Source organism: Parasteatoda tepidariorum, chromosome 3 (assembly GCF_982258835.1).
Source record: "Parasteatoda tepidariorum strain Cologne lab strain chromosome 3, Ptep-v5.0, whole genome shotgun sequence".
Taxonomy (NCBI): Eukaryota; Metazoa; Arthropoda; class Arachnida; order Araneae; family Theridiidae; genus Parasteatoda; species Parasteatoda tepidariorum.
In genome coordinates this window covers 70,646,454-70,670,626 of record NC_141757.1, presented here as the reverse complement: position 1 = coordinate 70,670,626, position 24,173 = coordinate 70,646,454, and the positions used below count along the sequence as shown (strand labels likewise).

Below are 24,173 nucleotides of genomic sequence, written 5' to 3'. Positions count from 1 at the left end.
GTACAAATAAAGAATCCTTTTTAAAAAGGAGGGGGAAAAACAGTTACATTTGAACGATTTGAATTCAATGCATACTTAAATTAATCACAAATTAATAAGAAACCTGAAAAATATAATGAAATTTTATTTACATACATTTACATTCACTATGAAAAATTACATTGCAGTCATTTTAAAGATACTGCTGCAAATATGGTGTTACTTTTCATTAACATGCTTATGAAAAGTAATAAATTTTAAAATTCTTACATGTATAGGTTTCACTGAATATACAATATGCATATGACGATGCATTCAAATCAGTGATAAAATTGTCTTAAACTCTATAAAATGTTTTGAACCTGCTGATTATCAGCAACTGCAATGGATGTTTACACCACCCTAAAAAGAAAATATTGACTATTAGTTAAATATGTAAGATTTTAGTTGACTACTAGTGAAATAGGTTCTTTCCTAAACTAATTAATACAATGTTAACACTAAGTCAGTGGTAAGTATCAGTTTTTGAAGGGACAAAAAGCCAGAAATTTCTAATAAGCTTTCTCCGGTAATTTAGAAGTTGCTGAAATTTCAGATTTTTCTTTTATACAGTACCTCGCTCATTTCAAATGTTGACGACTAGAGCATTAATCTATTATTTACATAGATTTCAAACTACTCTCCCACTTCATGTTACTTCTATGGAAATCTATTGCACACAAGAGAAAATTCTACACAAATTTTCTCCAATACTTACGGCTTGATGGGTTGAAATGTTTTAGATTGGAAAATAGAGACACCACATTTATGGCAGTTTTGTTTTGGTGGTAATTAAAAGACTCAATTGTAAAGAAATTGTTTCTACTTTAAAAGAACCAAACACGATTAAGAATTCGTTTAATGATTTGAGCAGTAACTGTGATATCAATTATTACATCTATGTTTGCCCCCCCCCCAAAAAAAAAACAATGTTATGGTTCGATAAATAATGTCAAATTACCTGTAGTTTACAATACAAAATCAGTTGATAAATTAGAAGCTCATAGTAAATTTTTAATTTTGGGAATGAGTTGTCCCAAATACTTTTTTAAAAGGACTCAATACATAAAATATACAATCAAATTACACAATACTAAAATAATAATTACTTACTTTATGAAAAAAAAAAAAAACTCAACAAGGAGTTAGTGCTGCCATTAAGTGCTCTAATTTGTTTAAGAAGTTTTTTCCTTCCATTTTTTCTAAAATGACTTCTCTGAAGCTCCCAGATAAGTTTTGCCATTTTCTGTCTCGTACTAATGTACTGGGATAAAAGTCTGTAGTTTGTGGAGAAAACGAAACACTGACATGAATGCCATTTTTCGGACTGCATCGAAGAGCAATGACCCTAGAAATGAAAGAAAAATTTAATATACTTAAATTTCTGTAGAAAAATTTTTGATTTCTTACTTTTCAAATAAGCTTAAATATTCTATTTTATAACCCGCATTGAACAACCAATCCAATTCTGAGTTTATGACTATCACTGTTCAACTCCATAGCCTTGTAATTTTGAACCCTACCCAGAGGACAAGGGAACTCCTCGATCAAGTATTAGGACAAACTAGCCTTCAGGGAGGACTTTAATGAAACTAACTAGCATTGGAAAACCAATCACAGTTAGCCCGATAGCAAAGGGATTCTAACCCATGATCCATTTAGCACTGAGGATATTTTTCATCATTACTGTGGCCAGTGCACGCTGGGAGCAGAATTCATATCAACCAGCTGCTGGAATATGAACCTGAGGCATCTCATTGGAAAGCAAGTGCTCTTTCCCCTTAGCCACCAGAAGAAAATATATAAAGCAACAGAAAAAAATAACTCTAGTACAAACTGATTTTTTTTATCACTCAAGCCTATTTCTTGCTATTAACCTTTCAAGTATTAAGCTCCTGCAAAAAAACTGTGTTGAAATTTTCCTGATAAGCACTACTTTCACATTGAATAGCACCAGTTTTTTTTATGTGAAAAATCCGGGACTCACACTCAGTCTTAATTTAGTCTGTAATAGGGCTTTTTTAGATCAGTCTTGAGTTTCATAACAAGAGCAGGCACATACAGAGGAAAAAAGTGTAACTGTCTCCTTAACACCCACAAGCATCAATTATAAATCAAGTTAACATGTTATGTAACAAATGATTCTACCCTATATGAGCACCGTCAGTTAAAAACAATGACAAAAGCTTGTCATCTATTTTAAATCAAGAATGTTTTTTCTTTTGCAATAGGTTAAACTTTTCAGTGGTTATGTTAATGGCAAATTTTTTTGTCACATAAAATCAGTCTTTTTATAGAACTAGAAATGCACATTTCTAATAATCAGTATTCTAGTGTATATACCAAGAATTTCTAACATGCCACTACAGAATGACAAAATTTTACAATAATAACTAGAGTATGCATTCCTAAAAATTTAATAGTGATGTGTCGGTTTAACATGAGAAAATAAAATCAAAAAATTTCGAAAGGCAAAAGCATTTTTTTAAGATTTTGTTTTATCAGTTTGTATACATTCAGAGCTGCAAACTTTTTTTGAGAAAATTTCTTCCAGTCATAGATAAGTTGATGTTTTAATATATGTTTTTTTAGTTTGAAAATTTGATTTAAAGTTATTTTCCCCACCACTACATATAAATTATTCAAAATTTCATACGAGATATCACTTTGTTCCAACTCTCTTTAAAACGTTGCAAAATTACCAAAAATTCTGTAAGCTTCGGTTACTCGATTAAATGTTTTGAAAAAAGCTTAATACTAGGCAGCTCTGTACATTGTTTTGGCAAAAATTTTTAATTGTGATCCAGCTATTCATAATGTGCAATAAAAATTAGTCAATAATGTTTAAACTTTATGTATTGCATGCATAAATTCTATGAATGCAACATATATTCTATAATAAAATTTATTAAAATTAGCTTTATATTCTGACAAGTGAAATAGTTTATTTTATTATAATGTTACACTCTCACCTATCACCAGTAGGAGAAGTCATTAGAACAGAAGAAGCATTTCCTGTTGGTTCTACACTTCCAACACCTAAATTAATACCAGAAGATAGCACTTTCCAGCCCATCAATTTCGCTAAAGCTTGAGCAGCAATAACTTGATGTTGAGAAGCCTAAATCAAAAATACAAAATATTAATTTTAGAACTACAAGAAACACAAAAGAATGTGCATGAGAGACAATTAAAAAAATTATTTTGTGTGTGACAAACTCATTTGTTGGCCACTCTTTCAGGAGCACCATATTAGGTGAGCCAACGTTGCTCCCACAGTAAGGACAGATAGTACAGAGAAGGTAAGAACATCCATGCCTTGCTCGGGATTTGAACCCAGAACCTTTCTGATGCAAGGGCAGTTCCCTAACCCCTACCCAGGCCGGTCGGCACAGCAGATTATATTCAAAGATAAGAAAAACCTAATATAAATTTTAACTCAATGAATTCCTGGGAATTTCTATAAAATTGTAACCAACAAATTTTTCAGAAGAGCAACCTATTCCAGAATTACTAGAACATCTGATAAATAGGCATTTAAGGTTGAACTCCATATAATCACGATATAATAGAGATTATGACCATTTCAGTAAAGCAGGCAACCTAATGACTATATTCAAAAATTGTAAATTTTATGGAGATATATGTTTTTAATTTTAAAAATTTTTATACCAAAAATTTGCCATTTTGTAATCAAAAATAGGGGGTCAACTTATACACTTTGATATACGGTATTTATTTTGCAAATATGCAGTGAAGAAAAACTTATAAAATAACTGAAGGATAAAAATCCAGAGGAAAAAACAAACGTACGCACTTCACATTTAAAAACTAAAAAAGTCTAGTCATCATTTTCGTTAAGTGCTACTATTGAAATTATACTCTTTATGTATTTTTATTTGCAAAAAAGTAAAAAAATTTCTTAAAATTCAGATGCAGACCTAACAAAATGAAAAAGTAGTCATATTTTCAACAGAAAATTTAACATCCATAGATTAATAATCGTAAAATGACTTTTTAAAATTTTACTAACATATAATACAAAGTAAAATATGTAATAATCAAAAAGAAATTTCCCACCTGGCACATTAATAAATATCGGAGCTCTTGTGCCTCATATGAAAGCATCATTGTTCGTCCATCCCTACAAATAGCTTTCAGATTTTTTTCTTCTACATGTATAACAAGAGGTGTTCTGTCAAAAGAAATGTGAAAATGAATCAAATGTAATACTTTAAGCTAAAATAGAGACAAATAAAGATTAGCAATAAATCTTTAATATTAAATGAAAAAATCAAATCAATCAGTTTGATGTTGCAGTTACTTTTTACAAATAAATGTTTATAAATTAAACTGAATTTCTTAAAGATAAAAAGTTGGTGAAGCTTTGTAAGCAAAAGTTTGCCTTAGAGCACAGAAAAATAGTATAAATAACATGAAAATTTTGTATAAAGTGGCTGAAACAACAACAAAAACTTTTGTAATGTGTAAGCAATTTCATAAGCCTTTTTGATTTAAATAATGTAATAGTTTGTAACAAACAACTGCATTAGTGCTAATAATAAAATTGATGAAAATCTTAATTATACTCATTTTTTCTATACACACATTGAATCCTTGTTTAAAAAATTTATTTTAAAATCTTTCAAATTAAAAAATATGTTCCTTAGGAAAGTTTTATGACTCTAAGTGAAAATAAATATTAATTGTAACATACAAAAAATAGTAACAGAAATAATTCAACAAATAACAAAAGCTTTTTCAATGTGACTGCAAAATTAAATATGAATACATTTAGAATTTGTAAAATAATTACTTTAACATAAATTAAATAATTGACAAATACGCAGAATTGTCTTATAGCTCAATAAGACAAAAAATAGGTCGATGAAATAGATTACATGAAAACAGAAGGTTCAGTTTAAATTTTTTAAAAAAAAGATTTGATAATATCTAAGTGTGCATTACAAACACAGTTGCTTGATAAGCAAACAGCCATGTATTTTTTTTTTTTCAAAATCCTCTGGAATATTTGTTTTCAAAACAAGACATAGTCTTTTTTTAACCACAGGGATATTTATTAAAATTCTGATAGTAATTTTGATAAACCTTACATTGGGTAACAGTCAAATAATCATAATACTTTAAAAACATTTTCAGTGTATCAAGAAAAAAAACTTTCTTCCCAGAAGTGGAAGCCAGATGTGTGTTTAAAAATGTAATAATCAGATATTTTTAAAAAGAAAACACTACAAATAAAGAGAGTTTTGTAATATTTCGCTGTTCCTAAAATTAATATTTTTTTACATTACTTCTAACAAAAATTAAAATGATTTACATTTACTTGCAAATAAAAAATTTTATTCCAAATACTAAATTCAAACTAATCTAAACTCTAATCACTGTATTCTTTTTCATGCATTAAGTACAATTAATTAAAATCAAACAAGAATCTTAGAACATCTAAAAATTCCACTGATGCATTGAATTTATAGAACTATAAAAAATTTCCTTAATTTTTTTTTTGTTTTTGATTCTTTAACTATCAATAATTTGCATTAAGCTGACAGTTAAAGTAATTCCCAGATAACGAAAAAAAAAATTATGATGATTATAAAGAGGTAGAATGTGAAGATAGCAGAAGAGATTTTCTCTAAATAGCTTAATGGAAAACTATAGTTCGAGTGATTTAGGTGGTCAAAATACTCACCCACCTCACTCTGAGGAAAATAATGATAAAACTAAATGCTTTTTTATCTGTTAAAAAAAAATTATTTAATGTTTACCCATTCATTAGCAATTGTAAATAGTATATTTTTCATAAAGAAATACACTTCAACACTATGTTGCTAACTGAATGGTGGTTACAAAAAAAAAGTGGAACATCTAGGAACAAACAGTTTTACATTTCTGATGTTTTGAAAGGAATGATCGACTGAGCACAAGGCGTCGGAAAGTGTTAAAACTAACATGTTATATTTTGTAATAAAATATATTATAATTATTTTACAAAAACAATAGTGTGGGAAGCATTAAAACTCAAAATAAGTATTTCATTAGTACTCTATAAAATAGATTAGGCATAATATAAGTAGTAGTAAACTAAACTAAAAACTAATCATTACCTGCACATAGTTTCGTATCCATAAGTCATAATATTGATCTTAACACTGCTTAAAGTTGGGCTATTTAAACACAGCCAGTGGGCTACTATCAAAGGATCTTTTATTTCGCACGCAAATGTATCAATTATGTACATAGTTCTGAAAGATGAATAGAAATTTGTAATGTGGCATTTGTTAGAAAAAAGCTTAATTAAATAAAATAACTTTACTCATGAAAGAAATACAATGAACAGGCATAATCTTAACAACACTTTTAAATTACAGTATGCATTTCAGTCAGCTTTTCAAACCCCTAAAATTTTACGAAAATCAGAGGGTTCACTTATACTTTGATAATAAAGCTGGTCATTCATTGATTGTGAAATATTGATGCATCAAAAACTAGGAAATAGATGTGAATAACTGTATCAATTAGAATCTTTATATAACTATTTTTAATATGTTATAAACAATTAATTTTTCATTATCCCCTCATCAAATTTTAGAAATAATATTTTATGTTATATTCATAAAAAAATTAAGAAAAGCAAAAGTTAAGATGATTTATTCAAAAGTATTTCATAAAATATAACACAATGAAAACTTTTAAAATATAACATAAAAAGACAAATTTAAAGATTCAAAAACATCATCAGTGTCTGAATCAATAACGTTAGTATTGCAATCATTTGAACGCCTCATCCCCACATAAAGATTCGACATGATCCTTTTCTGCTGTGTGTCACATAAAAATCGTCTCTAAAGAATTCGAAATTCTACTCTTTTTAAAAAATTTTACGAAAAAAATTAAAATCCACATTCTGCAACACATCTAGAGTCCTTTGACACATGATGTTTATAAGAGTAGAGCGGAAATTTCCTGCTTTTGTAAGCGTTTTTGATGCGAAATATTTTGAATTTCAAACAATTTCGTAGACTTTGATATAAGATAGTATATTTTAGTATCGAATAAAAAGACATACTAAAATAAAGAATTAAAATGGTTTATTTCAATAAATATATATCTTTTATAATCAAAACAAGTATTACTTACCTTAAACGAAGGACAACATGACGAGTTTGCTTTATAATCTGATCTAGTAAACTTTCACTGAAAATTGAAAAATAACTAATGAATATTAATGAAGGGTTTAAACCAAAATCATATTAAAACATTTATGAGCCCTAGACAACAAATGAATCAATGTGGAATTTAATTGAATATAAAGGTTGAATGGTGTAAGAATGAGAAGTAGCGGTATGTCAAACTGAAACAATATTTAAATTCCACAAGGCAAAAAAAAAATTCGAAAAAAAGGGGAGATCAATAGGATAATTGCTTTAAAACTACACATTAAAAATACGGTAAGTTAGTTTTTAATGTATTGAGCATACCAACAAAATAAATGGAAATGTTGCACTATCAAATTGACATCAATGGGACACCTACAAGTGATGTAGTGTGGATATCTTGATCCTGATTGGTTGTTGAAACGTGGCATTTTTTTAATGTTAGCAACTGTTCTTTCCATTCAATTTCGAGTAAGCCAAGCCCGTCAAGTATCATTTCTCTTAAGTGACATATTCTATACTTTTGCACAAAAATTAAAAAAAAATTCTCTATATATTTCCTGACAGGCACAGAGCCATATGGAACGTAAACAAACTAATTAGGCATCGAAGTTACCAAGTACACGACACAAATATATATCACGATAACAATAAAATACATAAACAAATAATAAATCTAATTTAAGTAAAAGATGTAGATTAGAAGGGATTACATTTTAACAAATCGGACGTATGATATGGCAGTGTATTTAAATAACTTCATGTTAACATTCTAACTTATGTGGAGAAACTTAGCATAAATTTAACATGCCATTTTGCTTATAAATGATAAGCTAGAGCTGACGTCATAAGTCACATGTGTGGATACCTGTGATCTTCTTCTTGAAGTTCAAGTACTCAATTTTAACACTATAAATAAGTTACTATTATAAGTCAAATCTTAAGGCTAGTACAGAGTTCATACCTAAATAATGTGTGTTTAGTGTTTCTTATTATATACAATTTCTGCCACAGCCAGAAATATAAATATGACTTTTATTAATTTAGCTTTCATTCTAACCACTTTTTATTACAATCCAATAAAAATGAATTATTATATAAAATGTACTACAGAAGTACAGTAGTAAATTATATATACAATACATATAATATACTAGTCAGGGGTCTGTTTAGAAGAAATTTGGGTCCGTTAACGGACCCTTCACAAAATATCTTTTTATAAAAACTGACCCTTCTCAAAATATTTTAACTTAAAAACGGACCCTTCACAAAATGATTTTTCTTTTAATCGGACCCTTCACAAATTTGTTTATCTTCATTATTATTTTGTTAATCGAATAAACCCTTTCCAGGGCAGAAAACAAAAAAGATGGATGTAAACGAATAAAGTTTTGTCTTCGGCAGACGATTCTTCCATTATTCGTCCGAAATGAATATTCTGCGTTCAGCAATATAGGCTAAATGCCAAATATTTGTATGTTGCATCTCTAATTTAGAAGCAGCAATTGTTGTTTATTTTTTAAAATTTAATTTCTTTAATTATAATTTTACAGTGTTGAGCATAATCTTGTATGTCTTTACAATTTAAAAACTCCTTGAAAAAGTTTTTTTTTGCAATAACGGACCCTATTTGCACAAATTCATAAAAGCGGACCCTGGATGAAAGAAAGTGAGTAATTTTTTCACAATTTCACGAAAAACGGACCTTTCACAAAATGTCTGGACAGACCCCTGCTAGTAATTTGAAAAAAATCTAATTTCCTTAAAGATGTCAAAACTCTGTAAAATTTGGGGGAACCCTTGCCATACAGATAAAACTATTTAAAAAATTAAAATAAAATAAGGTCTTTTTCACAGCAAAGGTTAAGTCATTGAAGAAACTGTATAATTGCATGAAGCCGAAATCAGTCAGCAGAATATAAAATTTTAGAGAAAATAATAATTATTACTTGATTTTAAACTATTAAGTAAAATAATTTAATCAAACTGATTATAACTTTAAAAAACTAACTAGTTATTAAATAGTATATGAATTTAGCTAAAATTTGCTTTTTGAAAAAGAAGACATAATAATGTACCCACCTCAAAGTACAGACAGAAGTTACAATTTCAGTACTGGTTTTACATTGATTAAATACTAAAAATAACTAAAGAAATACTGTTTGACTGAAACATACTATTCAATTGATCGTCGAATTGTTTCAATGTCTGATGCTTCAGGTCCAGCTAACCTTCTGCGCTTACTAATACCAAGGGATGAAGTAGTTGGGTGAGGCATAGGGTGATGGATTGCATTATAGTGTAATTCTCGCAACAGCTGATGAAGTGAATGTTCTAGAACTGGTTTGTGCTCATTACTTTGAGTCCCAGGGGCTGGCTGAAAATAAATAATTCAAAATTAAACAATGTAGAAGAAATAAAAATTATTGTGGTATTTACATCAAATGTCTCACAAATTTTCAAATGCATAGAAATTGTTGATTTCCTGATTATTCCATAGAAAATTTGACATTATGACAATATGATTAGCATACCAAACTTCGATTCAACACACTTATTTCTTTTTTCTTCCAGAAGAAATTTTGAGTATTTGAACTTTTATTGGCAAATATATGCTAATATGGTCTTGAAAATCTGCAGAAATTTTGAGGTAAGAAAATTACACTACTAAATCAACACCAAAACATATATCGTAAGACCAAATTAAGTATCTAAATAACACAACTTTGACCTATTATACTATACGACTGTTAATGTTTCATAATGATGAAATTCATTAAAAACATCTTTTAATGCAAAATATAAAATATTTGAAGCAATTCGTGAGAATGATGTAGAGAAATTAATATATAATAATGAAATTTACCAAATCTGGCAGTCAACCAGATAAAGAAAGACAGCCTGATATTGTGGGTTTCCCAAAAAGCCATAGAATATGTTAGCGATGACAAATTATATATTATCAATGGATGAATCCAACCATCAGATAAAGCACACACTTTTGAAGCCTGTAGTAACTAAAGCGAGAATGACAACTACTTGGGCGACTTGATTCAGTTAAAAATGACATAAAAATCAATTAACAGAGAAACTGGAGGAGCACTGCTTTGGATAGAACATGATTAAGAGAGCTTTAGTTTGCAACAGGTTCTAGTGACTAAGAAAAAGACTTTTTTTCTGTCGTTTGAAACAATATAAAAATGAATAAAATTTATGATTTTAATTTGTCTCTAGTTGCAGTTATAACAAACATTTTGTGCCAAAAGTAAGATACTTTGTTGAGCAGAACTTGAAAATTATGAAAGCCAATTTTAAAAATTCCATTTAGAAGAAAAAAAAACATATTAATATCTACAAACATTGAACATAATATAAGCGTACAAAACTTAGTTGACTCACTCAAAGATATATAAGAAAAATTTGAACACAGTAAGGAATTGTTACATTTTAAAAATTTATTTTTCAAGGATTTTCCTTTATTTTACTAACCATTCAATGCAGCTTTAATTAAGAAATTTAAAAATTACTTTTATAGTCAAGTAAAATAACATATAAAATATAATAAATTTTAAAATTATTTTACGGAACAAATTTCAAAAATTTAGAACAATTAAAATTAGAGCTTAAGAAAGTATCATAATTTATGAAATATACTTTTAGTAATATGAATTTCACAAGGGAACAAATTCTTTATTGCATTTAAACAAATATTTGATCTTGCCAAATTCTGGTGTGGGGATATCGAATATAAAATTAGTTTTGCTTCCAAAGCTACAGATTTTTTTTTTAATGAAATTTTTAGACCATTTCTGGTCGAAATGTACAAGTTTTTTAAAAACATTATATATTACAGAGGGTTGTATAAATGTTGCATCAAACTTCTAGAGGAGTTAAAACACATCATCGGAATTAAAATTGTACAGAAACCCATGCCAGGAAATGCCGTCGTGTGTGGCGTTTCCCTATTATGACCTATTCAGAAACATACAAAGAAACAATTTGTAATAGGAAAACATCCCTAGCAGTGTATGATGACATTTCTGGTCTTGGATTACCATACAATTTTAATCCTGATGATGTATCCTAACTCCCCTAAAAGTTAGTTGCAACTTTTATGCTACCCCTACTACACATAAGGCTTTTAAACTTGTACATTTCGACAAAGAATAGATAAAAATTAAAAAAACTGTAGCTTGGAGAGAGAAACCGATTACAGTATTTAAAATCAGTGACGTGAAAATATCTAAGATCAATTAGATAAAATTTAATGTGACAAAAACAAAAAAATTTCCAGTGTTATCAAGTGCTGAATGGTCTCAAAATTTATCTCATTGATAACCATTCAATTAATTCACTTGAATAGTAAATTTCAATTAAAATTTTAATTTCAAATTAAAAGTTAAGCATAAATAAGGTAAAATATTTGTTAGTGACAATAACAATTCAGCTTATTACAGTACATAAAGAAAAATAACTACAGATAATAAAGTAATAAAGCTGGTGTGACATACCTTCACTCTATCTTGAACACTTGTGTGACACAACCCAATGCTAAGCTGAACACCAGGGAAAAGCTGCAATATTTTTATAATAGCAATAAACATATTGTTGGCATTAGGTCATATAACATGCTTAATATAGTCTAAGCAAATAATTTATGGTCAAAAAATATTATAAACAAAAAAAAGAATATACTACAATACCAATATCAAATATTTTATCTTGATTTTGAGTTGCAGAGGTTAGATACTTACTGAGGTAGTTATTTGATTACCAACAACCAAATTTGGGATACTCGACTGCATTTGAACAGCTTCACTCGCAAGCTAGACAAATATACAAATAGAAAATTTTAGCACTTTTTTAAATCATATAAATATTATTATCTTTAATAAAAGTAAATTAAAATTAGAATTTCTGCTAAGAAAAAGTATTGTTAAAAAAATTAGATGTTATATACTTATTGAATACGCTTCATTTTTTGATTGAAGTCAACTGACAAGTGCCATGTCATTCTGTGTATTGTGAATATAAACACACATTAATCTAAAAATTTTAAAAAATTTATTCCAAATAGGAATTTATAAAAAGGATTTGCTATAAGATATATGCAATTTTAAGTTTCTACTTTAGATTAAATGTAAACTTTGTTTCATTTTAAAAGATCAATTTCCTTAAATATAGTAAAAACTGCAAAATATACCTGTGATTGAGTCATATGACTAATGAACTTACAAGAAAGGCATCAATTATCGAATATTATTTAAGGTTATTAGGCAGAATTACAACCATTTGAAGACCATAAAGAAGATATTCATTTCAGGTTATTAGGATTAAAATTTAACCATTTGAAAACCATCAAGAAGATATTCATTTTTAATATAAGTAATGATATTCAATTCATATTTAAGAGTAAGAGGAATTTTATTTATTTTATTTACATTCTTTCCTGGAAAGGAAAACTTCCTAATTTTATTAAATTTAAAAAATAAGATTTCCTTGAAAAATGTATTGTTTCCCTCATTAACACTTTTGACAGTTAGACACCTAACCCCTCAACTGGTACGCCTGTACAATGCACGTGCTACTCAAAGTAGACCAGTCGGACCTTGACCAGTTAAGGAGGTAACAAGTTATATTTAAAATTGTATGTCAATATTTGCAAAGATTTCTAGTTCTTTATTATTAATTTAAATTTCAAAATACAATCTTTCAACTTTTAAGAAGAAAATCTGCAACATTTAAACAATAATAATGAGAATATAACAACATTAATGAGAAACTGCATATAATTTCAGTTCACAAATATTTCACTCACTTGAGAAAAAAGCTCTTTACAAAATAACACATTTTGGGCAGCTTCTAGCTTTTGTTGCCAATTAATATCAGGTGCAAGGCTATTCGGTGTAACAGGAATAGTGAGTTCCCCGCTCGCAATTGTTTCAGTATCTAGAAAATACCATTAGATATTAAAATAAAATAGTAATGTTTTTACAAAAGTATAAAATCATGAAAATATTTTCTTAATTACAAGAATCAATGCAGTAGTAAAAAAATTATAATTAAGAGAGTTATAGTAATTGGAGAATTAATTTGAAAAATGCAGTAAGTTCAATGAAGGAAATAGCCCAGGAGACCAGATAAGAAAAAAACTGTGATTTACTTGTACTTAGCATCATTTTCCATTCACTCCTTTTGAGCTCTAGGTCAACATTTTTTTTTAAAAATGTAGATAGCAAGGATACTTTTATTTAATGTTTAAATGTATATTGTTATTATTTGTTAACAACCATTTTAATTATCTTTTTAATAACTATTACTCATTTTGTTAATGAGTAATATTAACAAAAAGAGCAAGTAATGCACGTCTTATCACTGACCATGCGCATCTTATCACTAGTACTTTCAGTATTCTCTACTTCCCTTATGTGGCACAATTAAATGGTGATATCTCTATTTTTTGAACTTTTACTTCTAGGACTGTCATTTCTAGAGTTATACAATTTGCTAAACTTGAAACAATTAAGATATTAACACAAATAATAAAAAATATATACATATATTTCTGATTTTTTTTTTTTTTTTTTTTTTGTACCTACAAAGAAAAAAAATTATTATGTAATCTCAATTAACCTATTTTGTTTTTTTCCCCCCTTAGCTTTTATGTTTAACGTAAACGAAAGTCGAAACTTTCGAAAATAAAAAATTACAAATAATAATTCACAAAATATTACAGCAATTTCCAAAAAACAAAAAAATTACACATAATAATTCACAAAATATTATAGTAATTTCCAAGAAATAAAAAAAAGAAGAAATGTAACTTTAAGAACAAAAACTAAAATGAAGGAGACTGTTGAAATCTTAGGATCCTATAAGGACTGAATATGCAAATAATTTTAACTACTAGGCATTTTTAAGGCTTTAAATTAATTATCGATCCTCAGTTGAACCACAATGGTTGGAAGTGTGCTCATCAAGTTAATTTTTAATGTTCTCAGTTCCATGTGATTAGTTTAAAATTTCTTCGATTTCTCATCAGTAGCATCGAACAATGGACTGATTGTAAGACATGGTTCCGAGTAGCCCACAAAAGGGCTGAGGGTGTGCAATATCTGTCCACATTTAACTATTCTACATTTAAGTGCTCATCATACATTAAGTGCACATAGGTCATCAGGCTACCGTAAACAGTGGGGTAGGGGCATACTCTCAGCAGAAGATCAAGATTGTAATGGTGTTGTTGTTTCTAATGCTACTTGACATACGGGCAAGCCTGCTTGGTGAAACCGAGTAATTTAAAGCAGAATGTGCGTTTCTTGTTTTTCAGTGGCGCCATCAATGGATAAGAATTCGACTTCTGCCACACCATACGTCTCACCCGTTTACAGGGCGAACTCATTCATACATCCATTCATTCATCCACAGATCGTAATTTTGACCTGAACCAGAGAATGATCGATCTCTAATCCAGTACCACCAGAGGTTTTGATTTGTTATGGGAACATGGAGGACTTTTGCGACACGACAGATTTAATGTGCATCAGTCACTTTACAATACGGCCGACGTGGCTCGGACACGAGCCCAGCGCGGAATGGTACATCATAAGATATTCATCAGGAATATTTCCTAGACAGTTCCTAATAGCCCATTAAGGTCGCCGCACAGGCTACCGTAGGCGGGGAAGGGGGAAATACAATCAGCATAAGGTCAAGATTGTAATGGTATGTCTTCAAATATTATTCAGGGATAGACAGTTGCCAATATCACATTGTGCAGCTTTAGTGTGATGTAAATAAGGTTCTACTACTACCATATCAATAAATTCAAAAAAGGGAAAAAACCATACATGTTAAAAAAAATGATTATTTTAAATAAATATTACTTTATATGAAATCAAGATATTCAAATTTTAAAGAAGATAGTAATATTTTCATAGTTATTTAAATTGCATTTTAGATTACAGTATTAGAGTAGCTCAGATAATTGTTTGTAAAAAGAAGGATCCCAGAGAAAATTTAAAAAGAAAAAAAATTAAAACTAAAATTTTTTAATTGAATGTACAGAGATGTATTTACAAGCTCCCTTTAAAGTGTAAGTAAAAGTTAGATTTGTTATTCTAGTGCATTCATGCTTTATAACAAATCTAGCTTTAAATCAGCAATCTAAACTAAAAAAGAAATTATTTTTTTGTTAATTTTCAGATTAATTTTCATCTAAACACTTTATCTCAATTCACACAAAAAAAATTCTTCATGATTTTCTTATGTATACCATTTTTTGGAAGGAAGTACATGGATGAGTAATTTGAATTTTCAAGTAATTTAGCCTGATACAGGATAAAATTTGCTGAAAGTTTCAAATTATTTTATTTGAATTATTTAAGTTTTTTTTTTTTTTTAAATGATTTAAGTTTTGTAATTTTAATACATCTTACTTTCATTGATTGCCATGCTTATAAACACACTGATCATTTGGTGCTTCCAGCTAACTATTTATTAATCAGTGCTGCTTGCCACTGTCTTTGGCATTGAGTTTCACAGAATATTTATAATTTTTATATATATATATATATATATATATTAAAATGAAATTTGTTTTTAAGAAAACAATTAAAATATATATATATACTAGTGGGCTGCGCCCCCTGCTCGCTAACGCTCGTCAACCCCCGAAAATTGCTACACAATCTTATATGGTTTGCTTCGAGTACCAAGATCACTTCGCTCGCTACTAACTTAGGTACATTGCAAATGCACACAATTCTAAGAATTCAAAACAATCATACAAATCCATATAAAAAAAATTACATCTTTTTAGTAAATACTAAGTCATTAAAATAAATTTGAATTCAAATAAATGACATGTAATTCGTTAAACCTATTAGAAATGTGCTATAGTATAATTCGTGATGTAAATCAAAAATCGTCAAATAAATTCATAATGTATAAATTCGTGAAAAAAAGCGCTTTCGACAAAATACTAAAATAGAGATCTATCGACAAAGACTACTCACTCCTGCCTAGCTTAAGAGTATGAGATTGCCGCAGCTGATGCTCTCTGGTTATTTCAGTTTCCGTTTTTAAAAGCGCTATATGTTGAGTCACCTCAGATAGATTTGGCATGTGACATTTTTAGCGGCAATCATGGGTCGATTCGCCGTGTAACAGAAATAGTAGCGTAAGCAAAACAGAGCAAACGTTGCCACCGGCGGAAAAGAAATACAGCCAAAATTTGGGAGCCACGTAAGAGAATTATATATATTAGATATTTAGATCTATTGGTAAACAGAAGTGATTTTTCTAAGTAATCATTTTTTTAAATAACATTTATGTTGTTATAACGTTATATTGTTGAAACAAATTTGATGAGTTCACATCCTTAATTTAATATTTTCACTTACCAAATGGTAGGATATATTAAATACTTTTTTTTTTGCCTGCATCTCATTGTGCATGAAGCTGATCCTTAAGTTCTAAATCATTTAACAGATCTCTTTAACTGTAATTTATAACAGTATATTAATGTTATTTACTCAAAAATAATAATTGTTAGACCACCTTTCTAAATAACTTTATCTTAAAATGTAAGGCAGATTTACATTATAATACTAATAAAAAAACAGCAATTCTCTTAGTTTTAAACTCTTGAATTAAAAGTGTAATAATAGCAGTACAGGAAAATAACTTTAAGTTAGGGATTCAAAAATATTTATAGAAAAGCATGACTTTTATTGATTTTATGCTGACTACAACCAAAACAATAAGGAGACGAATGAGGAAAAACTGGATCACACCACGTGATTTTCTGGCCAATAAAAATGCACCGACAACAATGGAAAACTGCGACACCATCATTAAAATTTTATATATAGTAAGATATATATGTTAACTTGAATGACAGTAATCTAAAGAATGTCAACTTTTGTCCTTGAATGTCAAGAATCAGAGCCGCTTTGGTGAATGCCCGAAATATTTGTTATTTATGATTTGGTACTAATTTATTTGTTGATATTTTAATATCTGATTAGGATAGATTAGGAAAAACATCAGTGTTCAGAATACCAGGCAGTGGCACTTGACCTCCAAAAAAAAGCAGTGTAGGGAATTTTAAGCAAGTGTAATTATCAAATCAATAAATCAGATCTAGTATATATTTTAGGACATTTTCCAAAGTGACTACTCATCAGTGAAAATCGACAACCACCAATTTTGGTCTTTTACAGTAACGTATGCAATGAAAAATTAGTTACCATTTTGTATAGAGACCTGGATATAGCTGACTCCTTCCAGTTCATTTGGTAAGTTTACTTTAATTGCATTGCCCCTTAATGGAACACTTGGAGGAACAGGTACGACAGCATTATCTGATGTTTCTGTTTTGGTAACTTCAAAGACACCAGACTGCCAAAATCTAGAGCCAGCTACAAAAGAAAAAAGTCAATAAAAAATAAGAATTTTGCTAAGATCCTTAACATAATTATGAGATACTTAAAAAAAATTCACTTCACTAATTAGTCAGAAAATTTTTTCAACTTAAAATGAATTCATAATCAGTTCTTCTAAATAGTCTAGACAAAAAAAGAAGAAGAAAAAAGTTCATGTCAACTAGAAATTTTAACATACCACTACGATAACTCAGGTCTCCTAAAATATTATTTCCCACTTTCTTTAACCTCCAGACTTGTCGCATATGAAGTAGTTCCAGATGAAAATCAGAAATTGCACGGTTTCTAGTATTTTCACATTGGGAATCGCGTAAACGCTCAGCACCTCTTAAAATTATACTAGCAGCATTAGCTAAAGCCTACAAAAAATTATCCTTAATGAGAACAATAAAAAAATTAAAACACAAATAATTTATAACAAGACTACTAAAAAAGAGCATACTTCAACATTTAAGGATATTATGTTTAAACTATAAGGATTGCTAAGTAAACTATTTATATACTTTTTTCTTTTGAAGGAGAACAACAAAAGGCTTGGGATCAGGAGGATCTTGAGAGACAGGATCAAGAACCATATAATGTTTTTCTTTTGATATATTTAAAACATCCACTAAAACACAGACTTCTGTTAACATTGACCTATGTAAATAAAAGTAATATGAAGCAATTAAGCAAAGCTAAATAAAAAAATATTAAATTAAGCAATAAAAATTAAGCAAAGTTAAATGAAATAATTATGGAATGAAATTAAAACCTATTGCATCAATAAAGTACTATTATTTAAAACTATTTTTAAAGTCCAAGCTTGTTTTTGCTAAAAAGATTGTTTTTACTTTTATAACATGTGTATCTGATAGTACAAAATATAAATTTAAAAAAACTTTCACCAAGGCAGTGTTTACTGCAGATTATCACAGCATCTGCAGTTCATAGTAGACATCAAGATATGCATATTTTAGCTACATGGTGTGACCTTTTTATTTTTTGTCTTCTTATTACACACTGTAGAGATATAACAACTAAACACTGTAACAACTTAACCCTGTAGAGATAACCCATAATTAATACTTTCCCCCTGGAAGAGTTGCAATGACCAAGATATACCACTGCCACGAAGGTCATCAATTAGTAACAAAATTTCACATTCACTTTCTTCTCATTTTTGTAAGCACGACAATCACCTGAGTCAAAATCATAAAAATGATTGGGATGGTTTGATGACATTTATCACATCTCTTAAAGGCTGAATATCTTTCTGGCTTTTACTATTTATTCATTTGCTTCTAACATCATATGTTTAGACAACATATCGTATCCCGGCAAGAAAAGTGATACAAGTCAAAAAACAGCAATTTTGAGGTTATGTCAATAAAAAATATGCATGAAGTGCCCCATCAAACTCAAAAAGTGTCTCATGTCTATATTGTGCTCAAGATTTTGCTATTTCAGAATAAATATTATACTATCCTTTAAGTTGATTTTCAGACCTGCCAACCTTAGAAAATAAAAAAGCAGGAGACTCTTTCTGTATCACGACATAGCGCAATATTGAAAATTAAACCTGATTCACACTTCCTACAAGAAGTTTATTTCAAAATATATTATTTACATTACATAAAATAGACCACAATAAGATTCTGACACTGACTAATAAAGATACATGTTCTTACTATAAAATATAAGGTTCTATAGAATTATATTAAAACATATCTTTTGATTTTTTCAAATTTAGGAAGAAGTTCAAAACTAACAAAATATGTCAATAATGAAAACAATACTTTATAAATGCATTTCTTAATTTTTTTTTTAACTGCTACTGTTTTAAAACTGCAGATGTTGCTGATTTAGCATTATTTAAAAAAAAAACTGGCTTCTATAGAAAGTAAAAAAACATTTTGCCTAATGGTGTCCAAGATATCTCCGATTTTGCCATTTCATTGGTTATTGCTGCTGTTTTGGTTCACACTCACCATAATTTTTAGTGATGTTACGGGGCAAAGTTTTTCTAAATAAATGCCCAGCATGATCTGAAGCACAAGTTGGGAAGGAAATTGCACAAATTGTTGTTTTTTTCCTCTATCTTGCACTAAATAGAAAAAAGCAGGAGAAAACACCCTGAAGGCCTGAGGGCGAAGATTTGAGACAAAAGCAGGAGACTCCTGCTAAAAGCAGGAGAGTTGGCAGGTCTGGATTTTTCTCAAATGCTGTTTTTTGACTCGCGCCACTTTTCCTGCCGGGGAGCGATATGTTCATGTTCTCAATTTATATGAGTGACAGTGATTTTTTTTTTCATTATACTGAGTGATATGGATAAAGACACATCATGTTTTGAATATAAAGAACTATACAATTTGGTAAAAAGATATCTGAAAATAGGAGAGGTTCTTTTTGTCTTTTCAATCTCTTTTCAAGTTTTTTAAAAGAGAATTTACAATCTCTTTTCAAGCTAGCTGTTTTTAGAATTCATTGAAAAATTGCCCTTATGAAGTTCTTTGTATTTTGTATATCCATTCCTGTTTCATGGGTCATATCAGAGAGTTGAGTGTCTGGCATAATCAGTGTTCAGTGATGGCAATAGCAAATAATCAGTGATGGCAATAGCAAATAAATATATGCTTCTGATCTGAATATAGCGTTGTTTTTAGTAGTTTGGGTTTATATTATGATGAATGGCCCCAAAAGTGGATACAGAAATATATGCAAATTTCTAAAACCTATCCTGATTGAAGAAATAGTGTTTTAAATTTTCAATATTATAAACATGTTTCTACATCTGTAGCATTTACGCAATCTTTAATATCAAAAGTTGTAAGCATTTTTATTAGTTAAGATAATGCTTATCTTGCTTCCATAAAATATAATTTTGTTTACATAACTTTGCTTTATAAATAAATTTATTTAATTTTTATAAAAAAATACTTTATGAATATTTCCGTTGTAATTGGTTATTCTAGAGTAGTACATCGTGGCAGGGCCGTCTTAATAACAAGCAGCGCCCCTGGGCACAGAAATGTTTTGGGACCTTATAACAGGTCATACTGCTTAAAATCGAACTAAAAAACTTCGCATACAGAAAATAAAGTATTTTTAACATATGAAATAATTTGAACAAATTTAAATACATTTTGATTTAAATGTATTTAAATCTGTTCTTAGTAGTCACAAAAAAAAAACTGAATTCACATAAAAATTTCATTGAGACGTAGGAAAATAGATTTTGGTTGCCTTTTTAAATTTTCCTGGTGATAAACTATTCAAATTATTGTCGTTTGCATGATAATCAATCACTATTTGTAGAAAGGAAAACAAAATACACACTTTATACAATAGAATATATTCATTTTAAAAATTATAAAAGGTAATTTTGTTTAGTCTCAGTTTTTTTTAATACAATTTATAAAAAATAAGATTCTCAAGGGCCCCCTGAGTGGTAGGGGCCCTCGGGCACTGCCCGGCTGTGCCCATGTGTAAAGACGGTACTGCATCGTGGCAATATTTATTATTTTAACTTTGAACTAAATTTGATCAAGATCAATTTTTTTCTGTTTAGTTATTTAGATACTTCAACTAAGATTTTATTTCAGCATTTATTCTTTTTTAAATACTATTTCATAAGTTTAAATTAAATTTAAACACCCTGCATATCTTATGTATAATTTTTATCTACCTTATAATTGTGAATGCAAATTTAGCTATATACATCATTGCATTATTCTAGTTACAATACAATAGGACAATAATAGCCTGAAAACAATTTATCTAGATTGGTGTATTTATGCTGGAAGCATTTATTGAGTTGAAAGCATTAATTCAATTTAATCTGCATAAATTTTTTTAAGATTAGTTGTTTTGATGCTTTAATCTAAATACGGATTTTCCTCTTCAAGTGTAGTTTCATATGTTTAAAATGAAATTTACAAAACATACTTTTTTATTTTAAATTTTTACCTACTTAAAACTTGTGAATTCAAATTTTGCTATACATATATTTGGGTAAGCCTTATTTTTACAATAATAATATCCACCTGATTGCATTTGGATTAGGTGATGAAGATGCAACTGCATCTTGACTAAGTGAATTCTGCTATCATGCATAAAGATTCAAAAAAAATAAAAAAAAGCTTCAAATGACTTTGTTCACAAATAACTATATATAAGTCCTATAAATAGGCTAAATAAAAAATTCTTATTATGAAAGAAAATTTATTATATTTGAGGAAAATATTTTAAATTGACAGCAAAGAAGGAATAAAACAAACTTTTTAAAGTACCAATTCAGCACACAAATCTAACCAAGTATGTTAAGAGTTTTTGAATTTATATGAGAAGTGGTTTAATTAAATTCATTTACATTATTAAATTCCTTATAAACATCCTCACCTCAGTTTCGTTCGAACTGAATCCCATGGCCACAATGAAGCTTGAAATGTAGCTAATTCTTTGCTTTCTTCTTCTACAGTTTCAGTTGTTTGTAATTCATTGTCAGTCTTCCCGAAATCTATTTTATGAGCAAGACGTGTCAGGTTTTCTGACATAGAAAGAGGCCTAAAATAAATTTTACCAAAATATGAATAACCTTTGCTTATAAACTGCTATACAAAATAAAGGAAATAAAAACAAACTTACAATTTAAAGCAATATTCAAGAAATAAAATGTGTTAAAATTACTTTTCTTATTACAAAAGAAATTAATTCTTTATTTTTATAGATTTATTGCTATTTGACTGCTCCCAAATAAATAAAAATTTATTGGTTTTGCCTAATATCAAAGTAAATGGCACTTTATAATTAGATATACACTGAATTGAGACGCCGGTGAAATACAGAATAACAAATATTTGCGAAATAACTGCTTATTCTGATAGCAAAATATATCAGCTCACTAGTACTAAGTAACTATTCAGTATTCAGCCACGAAATATTCTTTTTCAATAACTTTAAACTTCAAGACAAAATTCATTATAAATATTTTCAATTATAATAAGCTCAATGAATTTCACACAATGTGCCGAAATTCAATGTCATGGCAGCAAAGTGCTTATCGTATGTATAAGTAGTACTTATACATACGACAAATTAATAAAATATTTACAAAAGGAATTTTAACCAGCAATTTTGCTCATTCTATGATTTTTATTTTCATATTTTAAGGAAATCTTTTTATTTTATCAATTTTCCATGAAATAAATAAATAGTAAAAATAAAAAATATTTCAAGGCTTGGGAAGATTTCGGTATCAGTACATGCACAAAAAATTTGCCAAATCTTGGCAACAATTAGGTAGTGATATGCGAGAAACTAAAAATAAAAAAAAAAGCACAGGAGACTAATTGAGGATATCCTATAATGACACCTGGTGCTATAATCACCATGGTGCGAAAGGGATTCTTAACTAGCAAAAATATTTTAAAAAATGAGTTGAGATTTGCTCAGGGGTCGCTATGAGTTATACCCTATAAGTTAGTCTCCTTCTGAGATGTTTTTTAATTTAGTTTTTCACAGGACAATGTCCCGAAGGTGTCAAGGCGCGGGTACAGGTATGAAAATTTTCCAGACCAACTTGATGGGTATAACTACTAGGCAGACTTGGAGAAAATCCCAACTAATTTTTTTTTTTCTTTTTTAAATCTAGGGGCGACTATGATAGTAGTCACAAACAGGATATTTTCAATCATGATTGATGCTAATATTTATTTAATGTGTACTTAATTAATTAAGAAAAGAAACATGGAGTAAGAAGTAATAATTAAAAAGACAGTGAATCAATATTTTTGACAATTCCCAATTTAGTTAATTGGTTGATGAGTTCAAAGACATAAACAATCAATCATAAAATTCTATTACTATTTTAAGGAACCGGGGAATCTCTATACACTAAAAATATTGATACTGGAAAATTAAGCTATAAAATTATCTAAATATATTTTAGTAAAATAATAGATGCAAACAATAAGCAACATAATAATAATAATCGCTCTTCAAAATATTTTTCTTACTGTGAATAGATTTCTTGACCATCGTAAGTTATTTCTTGTACTTGATATTCTTGTTGGGCTTCAACGCAAACTTGAACAGATGACATTTTGAGAAAGTAATAGAAATCGATATTTAACACAATAAGAAAAAATTATTTACAATGTAAAACACAGATAAACATGTATATATTTCAGAAAGATAAAAATGAGAGGTTTGGCGAAAGACATAAATATTAATAACTTAATGATTTAGTTATGTTTCCATAAGATTGTTGGTTTGCGATCAAGCAGAAAGTGTGAAGAGTAGAGTGGAGTAGTAGAGAACTTTTAGAACTCTTCCGGTTGAATCAATGTAATTGAAACTTTCAGTTTTTGTTCAATAGTATGGTCTAAATATGAAAATTATTAAACCGTTTGAACTTGGATCGATTTCTTGTTCGAAAAAATTGTTGCTGGATTTATAGCCAAACCATTTCATGTCTTATGCCCAAAAGAAATAGACATCCGGAAGCTTAAAACTTAAAATATAAACAAACAATACACACATTAGTAGTTCA

The 24,173-nt window shown here is 28.7% G+C and overlaps 1 protein-coding gene across 1 annotated transcript; it reads right to left on the bottom strand.

Annotated features, from left to right (window-relative positions):
* Positions 1-104: 104 nt before the first annotated feature.
* MED17 (mediator complex subunit 17) lies at positions 105-24,085 on the bottom strand. The gene is made up of 15 exons (XM_016069202.4): positions 23,638-24,085; positions 22,022-22,186; positions 18,145-18,280; positions 17,820-18,000; positions 17,447-17,617; positions 13,012-13,142; positions 11,948-12,019; positions 11,705-11,767; positions 9,371-9,570; positions 7,177-7,233; positions 6,144-6,281; positions 4,099-4,213; positions 2,991-3,139; positions 1,132-1,366; positions 105-381 (listed from the first exon to the last, which is right to left on the bottom strand). The coding sequence occupies exons 1-14, from the start codon at positions 23,721-23,723 to the stop codon at positions 1,153-1,155; spliced, it is 1,878 nt and encodes a 625-aa protein (XP_015924688.1). The 5' UTR covers positions 23,724-24,085; the 3' UTR covers positions 105-381; positions 1,132-1,152.
* Between the last annotated feature and the right edge of the window lie 88 nt (positions 24,086-24,173).